The 20,391-nt window shown below is 36.9% G+C and overlaps 1 protein-coding gene across 1 annotated transcript; it reads right to left on the bottom strand.

Moving 5' to 3' along the window:
* Positions 1 to 2,970: 2,970 nt before the first annotated feature.
* LOC140142256 (transient receptor potential cation channel subfamily M member 2-like) lies at positions 2,971 to 7,461 on the bottom strand. The gene is made up of 5 exons (XM_072164224.1): positions 7,455 to 7,461; positions 6,991 to 7,156; positions 5,169 to 5,422; positions 3,515 to 3,654; positions 2,971 to 3,165 (listed from the first exon to the last, which is right to left on the bottom strand). Exons 1-5 carry the CDS (start codon positions 7,459 to 7,461, stop codon positions 3,001 to 3,003), a joined length of 732 nt encoding a protein of 243 aa, XP_072020325.1. The 3' UTR covers positions 2,971 to 3,000.
* Between the last annotated feature and the right edge of the window lie 12,930 nt (positions 7,462 to 20,391).

The following is a 20,391-nucleotide window of genomic DNA, read 5'->3' as shown; positions in this document are numbered from 1 at the left end:
GCGTTTATTGCGTTTCGACAGTATTTTTTGTGGGACTTGAGAGCACCTCAGACCTATCAAATTGCATTCTGAATACGAAGCATGTCTTTCTGATATCAAATAATTTTCATTTTTTGAAAATCACAATATAATACAAATTTTATGACAAATTAAAAAAATTTTATATTTTTCAAATGTTTGATATATAACAGTCCTCGAAGTAAATTATATAAATCTAATGATATATTCTTAAAGTGTATGTAGCAGGAGGAAAAGCCGACGGTCAATTGAAAATTTTGACCTTTCATATTGAAGATATGGATTTTTTCCCAAAAGACCTAATTTTTTTGGTGTTTTGGGAAAAAAAAATCCATATCTTCAATACGAAAGGTCAAAATTTTCAATTGATCATCGGCTTTTCATCCCACCTACAGTTGCTTCAAGTACTGTTAAATATCAAAAATATCAATTTTTAATGATTTGCCATAAAATGTGTATTAAATTGCGAATTTCAAAAAATCTAAATTATTTGATATCAGGATGACATTCTTCGTATTCAGAATGCAATTCGATATGTCTGATGTGCTCTAATGTCCCACAATAAATACTGTCCAAACGTTCATACCCCTTCCCTTAATGTCCTTCTGTGGATTGCAATTGAATCACTCAAATATCTTTCCAACGGTAATGATTTTTATTTTGATCAAGTAACATCCAATGACATACATGGGGGCTATATGCCCAAAGAGAACACATTAGCCGTAACATGGTATGCTCAATCAATAACGTAATTTCCTTTATCAATGATATTTAAGGGAAGGGGTATGAACGTTTGGACAGTATTTATTTTGGGACATTAGAGCACATCAGACATATCGAATTGCATTCTGAATACGAAGAATGTCCTTCTGATATCAAATAATTTTGATTTTTGAAATTCGCAATTTTCAATATGAAAGGTCAAAATTGTCAATTGACCGTCGGCTTTTCCTTCCAGGTACATACACTTTAAGAATATATCATTAGATTTATATAATTTACTTCGAGGACTGTTATATATCAAACATTTGAAAAATATCTCCCGCTTTCGCTGCAGTCTTACATAAGCTGATCAGTAATTAGTCCCAATAATTGGATATTGGATGTTCTAAGTTGTAGCTACTATTGCAATATTATACATGCCTTCAAGATGTAATAAACCTACTACAGTCTGGTCTGCTATTTTCCTGGGAAACGATAATTTTCAATGTGGGCTTTAAGCATTATGCTACCAAAATTAGTTGGTATGACCACTGGAATTAGTATGTAAACTTTTGAACCTCATTACAAGTGTCATAGCCAGCGGGGCGGTGCTGGTGCCCTCTCCTGGTCCCATCGGCACATCGCGACCCGTCGGTACATTTCACCACATGTCAGTAAAGGAATTCTCTGATTTATTTTATGGTATGTTTAGAACCGAATTTATTTTAATTTGGCCCATTTTATCATTTAAATAGCGAAGTTTTCCCGGTATGGTAATTCTAGGGACGGGTCAGCGGGACGGTTTAGAATATTTGGAGGACACCATTTTACAAATTGTCAAAATCTTTAGGCCGTCGGTACATTGCCACTTTGATCCCCAGCCTCTCTTGTTTCGAAAAGCTGGTTACACCAATACTCATTCCTGCTAAACTGTTAAAAGATAAAAAAAATAAATAAATACGTGTAATGGAACAACTTCAACTGTGACATTAGATTTAAGCAAAAATGGTCAGTTTTGAAAAAAAAAAACATAAAAAGCATGATTTTGTATTTTTATTTAATTAATTGTCAAAGTTATATCTTTTTTGGAAATTTGGCCAACTTCTAGAAATATTCACCTGAAAATGTTGGAAAATGCAAAGTTTTGTTGAAAATCATAAGAAGGAAAATCATAGTGACGGATATGTGGCGATTCTCAATGCAACGGTATCGGGAACTACGTTGTCCAGTCAGTACGCACTGACATATAACTTTGTAATCACTATTCTCTCATAAAATGGGATATTTTAAAAAGAAGACAATGATATGAGTGGAAAGAATATACAAATATTGAATGTTTATGAGTTCAATGGTAAGAATATTTCCATGAGGTGAAACGTTCCATTCAACGCGGTTTTGCCGAGTTAAATGGAATAGTTCATATTTCATCGAATGGAAATATATGAACGAATAAAATATTCAAAATTTGTTTTATATAACTCATATAAGTTCCCTCTCTTCCACTCGATTTTATAAATCACCAGGAAAACAAAATAAATTGAAAAATATCTATAATGTATAATACTTCAGAAGCAACATCCACACCTATATTTGGAGAGTCGAGGTGGAAACCTCGATCGTCTGTCAGCGTTGCTATGGTATCTCCGCGTCAGTGCAATAGAAAAAAAATGACTTCTTGACTCCGGGCTTGACTCGCGCGGAGTGCAATAGTTCTTTTGCAGCTGGCAGGTAAAAATAGCAGTAAGGCTAGTGAAAGTCGATTCCGAGTTTATCGTCCCCCGCCCGCGTCACTTTTTGGAAACCAAAAACACCCGCGTCAAATTTTCAAAAATGCCAAAATAATTCATTATTTTCAAAGTATCAGTGTTTTCACCAGTTTTAGCAATTGGAAACATATATTTTTGTTTGTAAAACATATAAATTCATAACTTGGAAGCAAAACCAGTCTCTTTTCTAACTTTTCTAGTCCCTACCCATATAAAAACATGTTTATAAATAACATGTTTGAGTGTGGCTTTAAATCAACACGCATTTTAGGTCAATAATGAAATCTGATGAAATAATGAAAAATGAAAAATGAAAAAGTCACCTCACCAACCTGGGAAAAAAAAAAGGGACGATAAACTCGGAATTAACTTTCATTAGCCTAATAGTCAATAGTAATCATCCAATCAAATGACAAGAAACTTTGTATGGGTTATATAATCCAGAATATTTAGTTACCTTGTTGTTTTTAGTATATTAGTGAGCATGGTAAGGCGGGAGCCAACCCTATGGGTGCTAACTTCTCCCTTTGTATGACGAGTTCAAATATAAGAAGCATACCTTCTTGTAGAGATCTAGAAGAGTGTCACCTGTCATCAGGTACTCCGTGATATTCACTTTCTTCAGAATATATCCAATGAATTCGGTTCGGTTGTTTGTCAGAGCATACGTCAGTGCTTCCTGTTAACCAAAATACAATGTTTTATTCAATACGTGTAATAAATACATTGAGAGTTTGGGCAGTACGGGTATATTATCATGATTATGTTTCCATTCAAAAATTCATTAATCTTGCAAAAAAGTTGGGAGTACTTAATATACCGTAGGTATAAGGTAATCTTTACTTCTTTCACGTGGAATGATTATAATTTTGAGAAAAATATTCGTTTGAAACACCTTGTCCTGGAACGCCACCTTTTTGCAAAGAAAGTCGTGATTATTTGATAACACTATTTTATTGACATATTGCGAGCTAAATCAAATCAAATTGAAGCCCTTGGTAAGGTTAGGTATAGAATTTGATACATACCTGCCATTCCTTTTCCAATTCCAATTCATTTTCATTTTCATTTTCATTTGCGTCCAACATCTCTTTCTCTATTTGGTCAACCATGTCATAGCAATTCCAGGTTAAGGCCAACCTGAACTGGTCGTAAGGCTTTGTTTGTGCTGCATTAGTAGACAACAAATGAATACATTATATTTGTATGCTAGACATAATGACGGTACGTAGATATAGATGATGTGAGTATAAATAATTAGTAAGTATACTTGAATCACATAATTTTGGCTGTATAATGTCAAGAAAGATTAATTCCGACTGATTAAATCCAGAACATGCTATTGTAATCTGATTCTAAGCAAATGTTTTATAGGATTCGTCTAAATCCATTAATAGAGAGATTGCGATTTCCAAACGTAGGTATCGGACGTACGTTGATCTGTTCAAAACCACTCTCCTGTATCGAAGCGAGGTCACGTATTTAGCCAGTTTTGAAGATTTTCCACGTCCGAAATAAACGTAGATTCATCGTTGAAAATGCACAAAATTTGTCCATTTCACAATATGTTGAAGACTGTCAATGATAATGAACATACGAAGGAAAGTCTAATTACTATTATGATCCTTTATGTTTGTAACAAATCATTATAATAAAGGTACAGCGATGTGTTGAAAATCGACTAAATTTATACGCAGAGATTGAACATTGAAATGTGATTAATTTGGACTTGTGCTGATACAGTTACATATTACTTGACAGATCTGTTTCGTAAGGCCATAGGGCCTCACTCATCAGAAGCACATAACCATATGAGGTAATCACAAAAATATACACTCTATACCTATCATGATGTCACATGATATAACTTGACATTAAAAGGATTACATAATGTTACATAATAATAACAATAACCATAATATTTTGAATGGCCACACATTGAAATGTGTGTGATACTTTGTGTACAAACATGAGATTGCGATTTCCCATTTTGGATTCCAACGTAGTATAAAACGCAGTTGCTACGTTGAAATATGCTGATTTTAGCTCATGTCGAAGTTCATGCAACGCGCCCAATTTTCAGGACTTAAAGTATCATTTTGAAAGGAAAGTCATGATATATGGATGTAGTGATCATTAATCTACCAAACTATATATTTTTGGGCAACAATAATATTTTGGAAGCACAAAAATACAGTTAGGTTTAAGCAGCATGTTAAGTCAAAATTTTAGTCAAAGTCAATTAGGCAGAGACTCAGTAGCCTGCGCTTACTGTTAATTTTTCAATCACTATGCGCTCTATCAACCTAGATTAGATTACATCAGCCGACGTGTTCTCCTTCGTGACGAATGAGCACAATCCAGCTTGGAACCGAGACAAGCAATATTTAACACCGTATTAACGTACGTAAAAATGTACGTGAAAACGTACGGTCCACGTGCTGCGTTTGGAACATCGCAATCTCTCTAATAACTTGAAATAACTTACCCTTCATTTTATGAATAATGAATCCCTGCATCTAAAACAATTGACTTACCTTTGTTTATAAAATGTAGCACCGAGTCTGACTCCACATACATGACATACACATCTAAAATATAGACCTACCTTCCTTCGTACATAGGCGTACCTCTCTGAAGCTCTAGGAATGACTCAGTACATCTAGAAAAAAATATACGTACCTTCCTTTAGCGCTCGGAGAATGACTTCATACAGATCTTTACCCGCATCGGAATTTCGATCCCACACAGTTATCAAATGCATATGCCACAAACACTTGATGAGGTGTTCCTTTATTTCTTCAAATTTTTGACCGACTTCCTCCTTTAGCCTTTCGTCATATTTAGTAATATGCTTTCGTTCTTTAGCGCCTTCTTTAGCGTCTTCTTTAGCGTCTTCTTTAGCGTCTACTTTAGCGTCTACTTTAGCGTTTGAGCTATGGAAGAAGAAGACATATCTCTCTAAACAGTGATATACTGTCCTACTATGTCAATTCAGGTCATAGAGATGATATACCACGTCTGTGAATCGTGACCTTTTTCAGTCACTGATATATAAGTTCCCTGTTCCCTTGAGCAGTATTAATATGCTTATATACCTTTGCATATGTGTACGTGAGTCCAAACGAATAATGTTGCTTCAGGACTGTAGAGCCGTATTGTGTGCAATATTAGGCTATCTAGTTTCTAATGTTTTCAAACTTTTATTTAGCAATATTTTACACTCTGAACGCTAGTGAATCGATGGCTATTGTTATACGAGGCTCACGCAGTCATTTAATGAGGCAACACAAACAGTCGAATTTGGTGTTGAAATGAGCAAAATTTTGAATTACACATTTCTCTGTAAAATGAATTTTCTCGGCCAAATGATAAGCAATCATTTTCATTTTTTCAGCAAATGTCAGGATATAATGTTTGGTACTGTATATTTTTTTTCAAACCCTGGTGTTAAACTTAGGTATAAAATTTGCCCCATGATCTTTTTTGGGGGGGGGGGGGGTCAACGGTTTTGCCTTTAAAAGTAACATAATTCGCTAATGAAAGATATTTCCCAACTTTCTAAAACTCATCATATATGGCTATATATCATAGTTTTGTCAGAATTTCGGCTTTGGTTGCACCATTTTTCAATTCCGGCTACCAATTTTGTCAAAATAAACTCGTATATGTACCAATGGATGGATGATTTTGGAAGCCATAATAGAAATATTGATTAGTTCTGCTTGTTATATTAGAAATGAAGTACTGGTTGAACATTTTGGCAATCTAACGTGAAAAAAGGTGAAATCAAAACGGATATTCCTATAAAACTATTGTATATAAACCCACACGATGTGCCTTATAGAGATGGGAAAAATCTTTCTTTAACGAACTATATTAGTTTGATACACCAAAAAGTTTATTCCCCAAAACAAGCGCATGGGCGAAGTTGAGGCCTATAAAATCAAAAATCTTAAACTAAAAGACAAAATTTCATGCCTTATTTTAACACCATGATTTTTTAAAGTATATCCAAGCGCCATGTTTTAATCGGACATTACTGAAAAAATAATATATAAATATATTTTTTATTTGACCGAGAAAATGAATTTCAAAGCAAAAAGGTGTATTTCTGATTTGTGCAGATTTCAACATGTATCGTCCGACTTTTAACCCGACTATGCATAACAATAGAGGATGGTCAGTAGCATTCTGAGTGAATAGTTATGTAGCGATAATAAATATTTCAAACCAAATGTGCTAGTATATCAGATATAGTGCAAAGTAGAGTCGAAGACTGTGAGCAGAAGTAGTATAGTATAAAGAAATAAGACTTATCTCTTTCTTCCCAGGTTATTTCATACAGCAGACATCAAAGGTTATTATGCTTAGCTGGCTAGCGTTATGGTCACATATAGTTCAGAGAACAGGGTTCACTTTTTTCGTACCCCATGTGATTTCGAAATGAATTTCAATTTCTAAATATCATAGGTATATTAAACAATTAAATATTGACACTTACATGTACTCCTGGTACTTAAGAAAGATATCAGCCATCAAATTAGCGGCTCGTCCAGTATTATTTACTATAATAACAGGCGTACCGTTTTCAACAGCCTCCTTGACAGTAGTGATTGTGCCTGGACCACCGCTCAGTACTATGCACACTACCGGTATATTAGTCTTTTCTATTAAAACAACAAGCAGAGAATTATGTGAAACGCATTGAAAGGAATGAACGATGTTTGAACATAATAAACTCCATGTGAGGTCTTTCGAACATGATTATATAATATTGCAACAAGAAATTGTATTATTAAAGAACAGTCGAAAGAAATATTCCACCCCTCTCAGAGCTTTATTTTGCAAAACGTGATGTCACGTCAGGCCTATATTATTTTTTGAAATTGCGATCTCGCCTTCATTATGACACCGTCCAATATTCGGAGTCAATATGGCCTTTTAAACCCAGTATACAAAAAATACCTACCATGTTTGAGTGGTTACGATAATATATAGGTCCACAAGATCCCCTATTAATTATACTTTTTTTACTAAATCGAAAAATATTTTGCGAAATGTCAAAGTGTAAAAAGATGTTATGTAGCCTTATTTATTTTACACATATGGACCAATAGCGTCACGCGTCATTGCGTCCAGTCACAATAGTTCATTACGTAAACACGTTTGTGAAGATTATCATTCATCCAGGTAGTAAATAATAAATTATTTTGAACTACAGTCTAGGCAACTGGACTTACGATTTTGAGTGGGAAATTTTCACGTTCTATCCTGAATCGATTAACTGTTAGGAAGATCCCTCTCAGGTTGAACTCGAAGGTGACCTGTGATACAACAACATCCGCTTCACAGGTCAATGAACTTTTACCGCCAGAAGATCAGTTGGGCTGATGATGCGTTCAGGATAGAACGTGAAAATTTCCCACTCAAAAACGTAAGTCCAGTTGCCTAGATTGTAGTTCAAAATAATTTATCATTACGTAAACGTTGTTAAAAGTGGCATCTGAGTCCATAGGAGTCAACTTTCAAACAGTAGGTCAGGCCTATTCATTTCTTTGATAAGGAAAACCTGACTGCTATGGACTCAGGAGCAACTTTTAAAACGGTCTTTTTTACACAGTTAACCATCAATGACGCGTGACGCTATAAATTGGTCCACATGTATAAAACAAATAAGGCTACACCTAAATATTTTTAACATTTTTACATTTTGTAAAATATTTTTCAAAAGTATTAGTAGGTGTGTTGATATGCGATTTCAGCTATGTTAGCGCTAGCGTCATATTGTATTATAGGCTGGCAACACCGTGTTTACATTGCTGTGATAATATACGTGACGAGAGTCAATACCGGTAGTTTTGGTTCGGTTATTTAAAGTGGTTATAAATCCCTTATAAACCCCTTTCTCAAGCCCAAGGAAATAACACATGATGTCCAGAAGTGGACTCCACCTAAGGATGCAGAAGAATTCTGAAAAATCGACGGGTGAAGAGTACAGAACGTACGCAAAGTGTGAGCACTGTAGCTAAAAATAGACTAAAAACTTTTGTGTCAAAATTTTCGCCGCTCGGAACAGTGCACCCAATCCATGCCAAAATTTCCAATTTTATCCAGAGGGCGCTGTTTATATACCAGCTAGTACCGGACACGATTGAAAACAAAAATCAAAATGAACTCGTTTCACGCACCAGTAATGCACTGGGACAGTCCAGACCTCCCAAAAGAATTTAAGAGATTCAAGCAGCACTGTCTTTTCACATTTAAAGGCCCACTGGCAGATAAACCAGAGCTACGTCAAGTCAATTATTTGATGACATACATGGGTGATAAAGGCAGAGAGGTCTATAGCACATTTGAATGGAAGCCAGCAGTTCCAGCAGATGAAGAAAATAACATTGCAGCCCAACCTGCTGAGGATGCCACACTTGATGGAGTGTTTGGTAAATTTGAAGCATATGTTGCACCAAAGAAAAACGAAATCAGAGCAACGGTAGAATTCAATAACAGATACCAACAGTCTACAGAGAAATTTGACAATTTCGTAACGGACTTGAAAATTCTTGTCAAAGCATGCGGGTACCAGGAAGAAGACCGAATGATCCGGGACGCCATAGTATTACGCGCTAGGGAAACGGTGGTCAGAGAAAAATGCCTGGACAAAGGAAATGAGCTGACACTAGTTAAAGCAATTCAGATTGGTCAAAACCAAGAAACAGCCAAAGAAAGCATGAAAGCGATGTCTCAAAAGGCTGAAACAAATCTCCACGCAATCAAGAAGACGCAGAGAAGTCACAACCACGGTGCAAAGCCGAAGAATGGACCCGACAGAGGTTCATACAAGAAGACAAAGACATCAAATAAGACATTCCAGTGCAAGAAGTGCGGCAGAAAGCATAGACCAAGGTCATGTCCTGCATGGGGAACAACTTGTAAATCCTGTGGACAGAAAAATCAGTGGCTGTCTCATTGCCCTTCAGCGAAGAAAGTCGACCAAATCGGCACAGCTGAAAGCACATATGAGGCTGAAGAGTTCTTCGTAGATGCGTTAGTCACTGAAGACGACGATGAAGAAGAGTGGATTTTACCAATGAAGATCAACAATATCACAGTACCGTTCAAACTGGATACTGGGGCTGGATGCAATGTTCTTCCAATAGGTGAATATAAAAGACTAAAACCCAGACCAGAAATGAAGAGGACTGAGGTGAAGGTTAAAGGGATTACTGGAGCACGAATACCCATAATAGGTGTTTGCATGGCACAAGTAACATACAAATCAGGAACAGTACTATTACCATTTCACATCTCAAAGGAGGGTGGAAGACAAAATAGGTATCAACCAGTGTTAGGATTGAAAGCCTGTAAGAAGCTAGAGTTGGTCAAAGCTATCTGGATCATAGAAGCTTTAGGTGGTCCATCAGTCACAAGAAGAGTTTGGAGATGTGTTCGAAGGCCTCGGATGTCTACCGGGTGAACACAAGATCAACGTAGACAAAGAAGTGATCCCCGTGAAGAATGCCTGTCGGAAGGTTCCATTTCCGGTCAGAGAGAAGTTGAAAGCACAACTCGACAAAATGGAACAAATGCAAGTCATTGCCAAGATAGATGAACCAACTGATTGGGTTCATGCAATGGTAACAGTGGTCAAGAAAGATGGCAACCTAAGAATATGCCTTGACCCCAGAGACTTGAACAAAGCAGTCAAGAGAGAAGATTTCAAGTTACCATCAAGAGAAGAGATGATGGCACAGTTTGCAGATGCCAAATATTTCTCCAAATTAGACCCCTACTCAGGTTTCTGGCAGATCAAGTTGGACGAAGAAAGCTCCAAGTTGTGTACATTCATCACACCGTTTGCCAGATATCGGTTTTTGAGGCTCCCATTTGGAATCGCAATGGCTCCAGAAGCATTCCATCGCAAGATCCACTGTCTGTTTGAAGACCTTGATGGAGTTGACACCATGATGGATGATTTCATCGTGTGGGGTGCTACAAGAGAAGAGCATGATGAACGTCTGCGGAAAGTGTTGGAGAAATGCAGAAGTGTAAACCTGAAGTTAAATCTTGACAAATGCCAGTTCAGAGTCAACGAGCTGACGTACCTAGGAGACGTCCTCAGCGACAAAGGAATTAAACCAGATCCTAAGAAGACTCAAGCAATCCACGATATGCCACGTCCAGAGTGCAAAGGTGATATTCAGAGATTTCTGGGTATGGTTAATTATCAAGCCAAATTCATACCAGATGTATCAGCCAAGGCAGCTCCACTTAGAGCACTGCAAGAGAATCAGAATGAGTGGTTATGGGGTCCTGAGCAAGAGTCGGCATGGAACGACCTGAGAACAACACTGACTACAAGTCCAGTCTTGAAGTTCTACGATCCGAAGAAACCAACAAAGATCTCCGCTGATGCTTCACAGAACGGCTTGGGCGCAGTCTTACTTCAGCAAGATTCAGATGGTTGGAGTCCTGTAGCCTACGCATCGAAAGCGATGACAGATGCCGAGACTCGCTACGCTCAAATAGAAAAAGAGTGTCCAGCACTGACAAATGCATGTGAAAGATTTCACCAGTTTGTACATGGTATGACATTTGTGGCAGAAACTGATCACAAACCGCTAGTCTCAATCTTCAAGAAGCTGCTAGCAGATAGTCCGCTACGCCTACAGAGAATGCGCATAAGACTCCAGAAGTATGACTTCAACCTGATATACACACCAGGAAAGGAACTGTTTACCGCGGATGCTTTATCAAGAGCATTTCGTCGGTCGCAACACATAGTGGCGTAGAGTAAGTTTCCAAATTTTCCGTTTCACATAGTGGCGTATAGGTTTAGAGCTAGCTATTATCCTATAAAGGTTATTCCTTTTTAACTATTAAAGATACAGTTTAATAGTTTGAACGTTAAACTTCAATTTCAAATGCAATTGGGCCATTGAGGAATAACAATGGAGAAGTATCGACACCGTTACTAGTAGCATATCCTTCAAAAACGTTTTGATCGGAAACGTATTTTGTCCTTCACGTACGCCACTATGTGTTGCGACCGACGATTTGATCAGTCAGAGTCCGCAAAGAAAGATCCATCGCTGGAAGAAGAGGTAGAAGCATATGTAAAGGCTATCATGACAACATTGCCAGTAGCTACTACAAGAATGGAGGAGATTAAGGAAGAAACCCTGAAAGATCCTAATCTTACAAAGCTAACCAATGTAATCCTGACTGGTTGGCCAGATGAAAGAAGACAATGTCCACCAGAATACAGAGAGTACTGGAACTACAGAGAAGAGTTATCAGTAGTTCAAGGCATCATCTTCAAGGGTGACAGGATAGTAGTACCCTCAAGTATGCACAACGCCATGTTGGAACAGATCCACAAAGGGCACCTAGGAATTGAAAAGTGCAAGCGTCGTGCAAGGGATGTACTTTATTGGCCCAGAATCAACTCGGACATTGAAGCTATGGTACAAAGTTGCCCAGCAAAGCTAAACCAATGAAACCACACAAGGTACCAGATCGACCGTGGGAGAAAGTTGGGGTGGACCTTTTTACAATAGATGGAAGAGATTATGTCGCTATGGTAGACTACTATTCACAGTACATAGAAATCAGCACCTTGACAAGCAACACCACCAGCAAAGCTGTAATCAATGCCATGAAGTCAAATTTTGCAAGACATGGGACACCTATGGAAGTGATTAGTGACAACGGACCACAATTTACAAGCCAAGAATTTGTAGATTTCAAGAAAGTGTGGGACTTTAAGCACACAACGTCAAGTCCACACTATCCAGCGTCAAATGGCCAGACAGAGAATGCAGTAAAACAAATGAAATCCATGATCAGAAAGGTGACTGCAAGTAAAGAAGACATTTACCTCGCATTACAGATCTATAGAAGCACACCACTAGAGCATGGAAAGTCACCGGCAGAACTTTTGTTCAATAGGCGCATTAGATCTAACCTGCCAATAGCCAAAGTCCTATTAGGCACACTAACAAAGTCTTCAAATTCAACGAAGAAGATGAAAAATGAGTTGAAACGAAAACAGAAAGCAAACTATGATAAGAAAACTGCTTTCTTAGCTCCACTGAAAGTGGGAGATACTGTAAGAGTACAGAATATGGACAAGCCTACTACTAACAATCCACTTTGGTCACAGAAAGGTGTAATCTTAGAAGTCCTTCCAAATAGATCCTACAAAGTGAAGACTACAACTGGTGAAGTTTAAAGAAGAAATCGCCGTCATCTGATGAAAACAACAGAATCAACACTTCCTGAAGAATCAGATGAGGAACCAGCTACAAACCAGCAGCCAAGTCAAGCTTCTGTGTCGTCGCCTGCTGCAAGCAAGTCACCAGCAACAGCACCAGTTCGTAGAAGTAGTCGCGAAGTCAAGTTAAACCCAAAATACTACAGCGAAGAGTATACCGCTTAGACATTAGTTAAAGTTACATTCATTATTGTGTGGTAGCAAGATAACCATTGAATAAATAATATGTTTGGTAAAGAAATTTGGACAATTGTACATGCATCACAAGAAGTTTGAATGTCTGAAAAGTTTGAGCAGTTTTGTATGGTATAATATGCAACTTTACATACCATAAAAGTTTGAGTTTAAAAGTTACTCTAGAATAGTTAAATGAAACAGTGATTGGATTGGTAACTAAGCAGATATGTTTTTCTTAGAATATGATTGGAAATCAGCATGTCCAAATTCATGCTAGCAAAATTTCATTGTTTTGTCAAAAGATTTTACTAATTTGTAAATCTGCATAGTTTAAGATCTCACTGCATCATACATGTAGTAATGTTTGTTGGAACTTTGAACATCTTAATTTGTTAAAGCAGAATGTGTTTTATAATTCTGAAATGTTAAAAGTGTTTACACATCACACATGTTAAAGACAATCAAAGACTCAAAAATGACTCAAAATATAGATGTAAACACTGCAGTGAAGCTAAAGCATAATTGTAAAGCGTTTTATGGAAAACAGCTAAAATGCAAGGATACAGCAGAACTGAAATAACTCTGAACATTTGAGAACTTTCAAAAGCATTGTGAACTTTCAAAAGTATCAAGTTTTGCTGAACTTTATCTTTTCCGTCAAAAGGGGGAAGATGTGTTGATATGCGATTTCAGCTATGTTAGCGCTAGCGTCATATTGTATTATAGGCTGGCAACACCGTGTTTACATTGCTGTGATAATATACGTGACGAGAGTCAATACCGGTAGTTTTGGTTCGGTTATTTAAAGTGGTTATTGTGATGTGCCCTGAGTAATTTAATTTAATTTAATTATTTAACTTTGTTTACAAGCTGAAAGTATGTCATGAGATGGGAAAGCCCTTGTACGTGCAAGACAATGGTGTGGAAAGTCATTTTGGAATTCCCCAAATTATTGTAAACAAAGTCAGAGCTATGTTTGGAACTTGGAAAGCCCCAGTTCATTATTGCACAATCAGGAAAACCCCCCAGGAAGTGATGTAATGTGAAAGGTGAATGTGTATTATTAATATTGGGAAATCCCAAGATTGCAGCAATGTTGTGAAAATGTGATTGAAGTAATGGTTTATTAATAGATGATGGTTTTTTTGCATGAGTACTGATATAAAAAGCTGGAGACTTTTGTTGGGACTTTACAGAATGCCATGGGAGATTGAGATACTCCACATGTGTGTGATGGTCTTCGTGCTTCAAAAAAGAAGTACATTTTAACCAGTTTATATAGCCAATAATTGAGCTAATTTTAATACAGCAACGAAGAAGACAGCGAGCACACAAAAGTGCTCTTCCTCATCAAAGGATTAAAAGTTCTTCTGTCAAATTGCTGGAGTTTGCTGGGTTTGTGAAGGCCACGCATCTGTCAAAAAACAGCGGAGCTGTGTTAAAGAAACCTGTTCCCTGGAAAAGAGTGATTGGTGAAAGAAACACCATTTGTGGAGAAAGCAGCGCAAGGAGATATATTTGTGGAGAAAGCAGCGCAAGGAGATATATTTGTGGAGATAGCAGTGCAAAGGAGATTGGAGGAAGCAAGCATCATCATTTTCGTATGAGGATTTTATACGCAAGGATATATAAATGCAAGTGTACTATGGACTTCGCTGATTTTCGCAGGACAAGTGAATAAGGATATATTACATCAGTCGTCCAGAACATTGCAAGAACTCTAGGATCACCAACAAGAAGACAGCTGGTTAAGTACTGATATAGTAAAACTGTCATTGTGTGATTTTATTGTATATGCGATATTGTTATTATATGTACCAATCATACTCTGTTTTCAATTAAAGACTTAGATTTTGTTAGCTTAAACAAACAGTGTATTTGTGTTGTGCATTCGTGTGAGTTCGGGAAAAAGGTGATTTTGGCCTTGAGCCAAGTACGACTCGTAACATTATAAATCCCTTATAAACCCCTTTCTCAAGCCCAAGGAAATAACACAGTAGGGAACTTGGGAAGCTGTGGACCATATAGCACTTGAAGTATTGATCGGGCGATGTCGCCTCATTAAATGTCCGCTATCACTATTCACCACCGTATGAGTTATTAATTTTTATGAGTACCTCGTGTCGACTAAATTCAGAATAGTGGAACTATTCCGGTTCAGTGATAATTTTTTATGCAGATTTATAGTAGGAATATTGAGGATTAGCATTGACCTAAGTTTCATTTGGCAGAACTTTAAATCCCAAACAATTAGTGCAATATTTGTCTGGAATGATGGGAGTAATATTTACAAAATAAAAAATATCTCACCTTCTGCAGATTGGTGTTCTGTTGTGACAGTAGTATTGTTAATGCAGCTGCAGCAGCTGCTGCTCTGGGGACTATCATCTTTGTCTTCACCTTTAATTTTAAATAATCACGAATGTGTAAATACTTCAACGTTCTATGCAACGTCATCATGACTGTGGTATGTATCGATTATTACACCTCTATAATCATAAAGCGTGTAGGCCGAGCTTGAACACATTGGAGTCACGCGGTAGCCGTGACCAGCAAGTTAAAAAAAGACTGTTAAAGAAGACTAATAAGATGCTCCCGCGAGACTATATTTACACCTAACATTAAAACATTGTTCATAGAGCAGTGAAGGCCTTCTCGATATTCATCTATGTTCTTATGTATTATGGATAAAATAAAAATAAAATAAAATAAAAATGGATAAAATAATCGAAAGTAGTCCTAGTATTAAATAATATTAAATAATAAGTTAAGCACAATTCGTCGGCTGTATTCCATAGTGGCGTATAGAGATTTTTGGTCATATTTTTGAAAATTGGCACAAATGTTTTAATGATGTTCTCTTTCATTTTTTCTAAGTCTCATCAGTCATAATTAGCTAATTAATTAGTAATTAATTAATTAAATGCGGCGTATAATTACAAAGTGACATTTTTTGTATTCCATAGTGGCGTATCGACCATACGCCACTTTGTATACACATTCTATAATTAAGAAATATCGGCAAAAATGAAAAACATTGTATGTCATAGTGGCGTACGCGTATCGGACCTATACGCCACTATGGAATACAAACGACGAAAAGTAACGCCATAGGGATTATACGGCGACCGAGGTGGCGTAAGGTTAACGTTAGGTTAGGATATTGAGCTTTGTTTGTTTTCCATAGTGACGTATAGTATTGTGCTTTTTATTTTCAGTTTGCCAGCAATAGTATGTATTTATTTATTTTGAAAATATATAACAATAAAATCTATTTAGTTTACTACAGAAATTTCACATCATTTACAAAATATAATGAATGTCTGATTTACACAACTCGATTTTAAATTGGCATTTCTTCAAACCCGATTTTCTCGAAAAGTTGTTTATTCGCGTCGCCCCACCATACGCCACTATGGAATACAGACGACGAATTTTGATTTATCATTGTCCAAATCAATATAAAACTCAAATAACATGGTGAAGTACGTGATTTAGGCCTATAATTATGTCAACATGTTTACCGACTCCACCGACTCTACACACTTACAATAAACATAACATAGCTGCACATACTTGCATTGACTTGTGTCCATTCCTTGGATATAGCACCTTCCAGCTTCCCACGTAGAACTATTTCACCACCGAAACGTGAAGCTATTGGACCATCCTTGTGATCGTCTACCAGGATGAAGTGAGTGTGGTCAGGGTTAAGTGTAATTCCCAGTTCATGTTCATCGTTTGGTTTCTTCTTAGGGGGTAATTGTTTTGGTGCCAGAAAGCTTCCAAGCGAATCTTCTTTATATCTGAGAATGTTGGGCCAAATGAAGTTGCTTTGACGCTCTCTTTTGGCATCCTTAATCTATTTAAATTGAGGAAATGGACAATAGCTGGATCAATAGAGTCAATAGCTTGTTAGTAAACGCAGCACAAAAAGTAATCAGCCTCTTTAAGTTTCAATAAACTTAGACAAGCCTACTACTAACAATCCACTTTGGTCACAGAAAGGTGTAATCTTAGAAGTTCTTCCAAATAGATCCTACAAAGTGAAGACTACAACTGGTGAAGTTTACAGAAGAAATCGCCGTCATCTGATGAAAACAACAGAGTCAACACTTCCTGAAGAATCAGTTTCAATGGGTTTAGGTACAACTTGGGAATATGCATCTTTTGTAATTCACATGGTCGCTATGGCAACATTCATAGAGATATTGATACAAGTAAGATTTCAATCAAAAGTTAAATTATATCCACCGTCACAAACTTAATTGAAACCCAAAATTTGACAAAAAAGTTCTTTGTTGTGCATAAATTTTTTTCAAACTTTCGCTAATCACACACTGGCTATTGTTATACAAAGATCACTCAGTCAGGTACTGGAATCAAGAATTCGGTGTTGAAATGAGTAAAATTGTGATCTACATATTTTCCTTTCAAAAATTATTTTCTCGGTCAAATGAAAAACAATCAGTTTCATTTTTATAGCGGGAAATGTTAGCTTAAAAAATCTGATTGAATGAAGGGAACACTTGAGGTTTTGACAAAACCCAATCACAGATGCCCTATTTTCCACTAGCCACCAGCTAGAAGGTCACACAGCTTCCTGACGCTATGCATTCAACCGTATAGTGTAAACACATACTGTGTTCTCTACAAGGTACTGCTGCTTGGACGAAATTGTGTGCTCAGGTGTATCGAGGTGGAAACTGTGCATAGATGCGTTCATTTGAGAATCGTTTTGTAGCCAAACCTTTCCATATGGGCCCGTGAGTATTTTTTTAGGGGGGTGGGGAGGAGTCGGCTTTTTAGCTTTCAAATTAATTAAATAGTTCGCTAATGAAAGCTTTCTAAGGCACGTCGTACGGGGCTATATATCCTAGGGATTGTCAGAATTTTCGTTTTGATTGCACCATTTTTCACTTCTGACTGCCAATTGTTTCAAAATCAATGCTTGAAATGTAACCATGGATTGATGATACTGCATACCCCAATAGAAATATCAATTACTTCTGCTGGTTGCATTCGAATAATCGGTCGTTTCAAATATTGACTTTTAGTCTAAGATTTTGGTCACGTGGTTTACTATTTTCCTGCCTAAGCTATTGAGTGACGTCATTATTGATGTCTTTTCTTGTACCCTTTGTTAGAAACTTCATCGTATCCAGAATGCAATTGGTGTACCTGATGTGCTCTCACGTTCCACAAAAATTCTGTGCAAGGGTGCGTGATCGAACCTTTAAGAATTTACCTCTTTTTCCGCAACTGTCAGCACGTTTCGATGGCTTTCTTTGATAACTCCCCACGTTGCTATGCCTATTGTTGTAACATCATCTCCGGTAGTATCTCGGTGCTTCTTGACGGCATCTCCTGTATATTTCATCACTCCACCATTAGTACCACCGGTGACGATCCAGGCATCTTGAATTACAAGAACATTCAGGCCTTTTGTTTTAAATTTATTTCTTAAAATACGTTATAATCCAAAAAACAGAAAACCCTTACAAAACTAGAAAAATGGATATATTTAACATCCAAGTAGAAAACAAAAATTAAGCTGAGCAATACTGACCATATAGGTGTTTAATTACTTAAGGGAATAGTAGAGTTTCCCCATTTCAGCGCTGCTGTTTTTTTCCTCCTCTCTATCAATTGTTATTGAGATTTTTACAGCGTTAAAATTTACTTTTTGCTATTCGTTCAAATTTGTTCACTTTTGAAGTGGTCGCGCTGATCGTGCCTTTACCTACATAATCTACAATAATCTTACTCGCGCTTACTGCCGCATCCACAATAGCCCCAAAATAACTTGCACGATCGTTTGGGTCGAGGTCTTCTTCTTTGATATCTCCAGCAGCTCCCGTTACCGATATCAAGAGGCCTGGTGGTGTAGACAGATTCCAGTCTTTCTTCAAAAGTTCCAAAATGTCTCCCGTTTCCGAGTTGTGAGCCAGTAGGACATACTGTTGGAATGTGGATACAAAAAATCATTATTTTGAAGGAGTTGAAGGAATGTTTTCCCTTCCCGTCCAATTATTTACATCTGTTACATTTATCAATCGAACCTAACTCAGCATGGTTTGGATGAACAATTTCTTAGCGCGTATGCAGTGTTCGAAATAAGCCAAAATCTTCAAAAGCCATTCAGGCTCTAGGGTTTAAAAATATATGGCCTTCAATACCCAAACTCAAATTGTTATATTGTTAATGTTACACTGGTCCGCATTTTTAACACTTTTTAAGACTTCAGACTTACAAATCAACAACGAGTAATACCATTTATTGATGTTGACGTCATTGAGTATGTAGCGGGCCTACCTTATTTCAAACACAAATCAAATTAAAATCAAAATCAAATCAAATTTATCATCTCACATCACAGAATACATAAAATATATTACATATACACAATTTGATAATGGAGACGTGGATGCCAACAAAGACGCTAGGCGTAAGGCTGATGGCACCCATTAGTTACAAAGATGACAAACAATTAGTTAATGATACTATGTGACACGATCTGGTCCATGGGGGCTAAAGGAGGCATTTTTGAAAATTGAGCTACTGTAATTATTACATTATAAATACAATAGGCTATCATTTACTGAAAACACCAAGTGTCTAGCATATTTGGTTCCAACGTTATGAAGTTTTTTGAAGTCTATTTTCTCATGTATTTTATTTTTATGTGTTTTTTACTCCATATTTTTACCTTTATCTCAGTTTAAAATTTGCCGCTTTGGCCGCCATGGACCAGATCGTGTCATATATATACAGATCACAGAGATGACAAAAGGTTGTAATGTATGAATAAGAAATGCAAAATTGCATTTGAAGGTCAAATTTTACTATTAAAAGCTACGTTTTATTGAGGTACCCATAATACAAACATGGAGATACATTCATAGCTAAGAAAAGTATACTATTATAGGATAAAACAAAAATTATCATAGGTGTACCCCATGAATCAATGTTGTAGCTGAGAGTAAATGAAATACGGTTTTCCACTTAAAATAAGTGTGCGGGGGGCACACCGTCATCGTCCCTATATCTTCGTGTCAAAAATTGCCGTGATAGTACGATGAATCCTCACGTTTTCAACAGCTACGCATGGTGATTTTGTTCGAGATAGGCCGAGCGACTCAGGCTAAGCATACATTGTGAGAGTTTTGAGAGTCTTTTTTTTTACGATTTTCGCATGATCAGTATATGGCTGGCCGTAACCGCCACAACGTGGAGCTGCTACGAGTAGCTTACTTTTCGCTTCGCGGAGCTAAATTGACCAATCATGTTAAATCTTTTCATTACGCGGAGCCAGTGGATGCATCCTCGTTCCAGAGAGAGAAAACTCTTGCCAAAATGTATGTTTACTATGACGATTTTAAATGAATCGAATGTAAATAAACCACGACCAGTTGTACAGGATCAATACCATTGTTTGATTAGTGGATAGTC

The sequence above is a fragment of the Amphiura filiformis genome, chromosome 20 (genome assembly GCF_039555335.1).
Source record: "Amphiura filiformis chromosome 20, Afil_fr2py, whole genome shotgun sequence".
Lineage (NCBI taxonomy): Eukaryota > Metazoa > Echinodermata > Ophiuroidea > Amphilepidida > Amphiuridae > Amphiura > Amphiura filiformis.
The sequence above is the reverse complement of the archived record's forward strand: the minus strand, read 5'-3'. Positions and strand labels throughout refer to the sequence as shown.

What these genes read in the sequence shown, in the direction of transcription:
- LOC140142256 (XM_072164224.1), bottom strand. An exon ending in CTTAAGTACCAGGAGTACAT is followed by an intron (nt 5,423 to 6,990) that starts GTAAGTGTCAAT and finishes CTTCTTCCATAG; the next exon opens with CTCAAACGCTAAAGTAGACG. An exon ending in AATTGGAAAAGGAATGGCAG is followed by an intron (nt 3,166 to 3,514) that starts GTATGTATCAAA and finishes TTTGGTTAACAG; the next exon opens with GAAGCACTGACGTATGCTCT.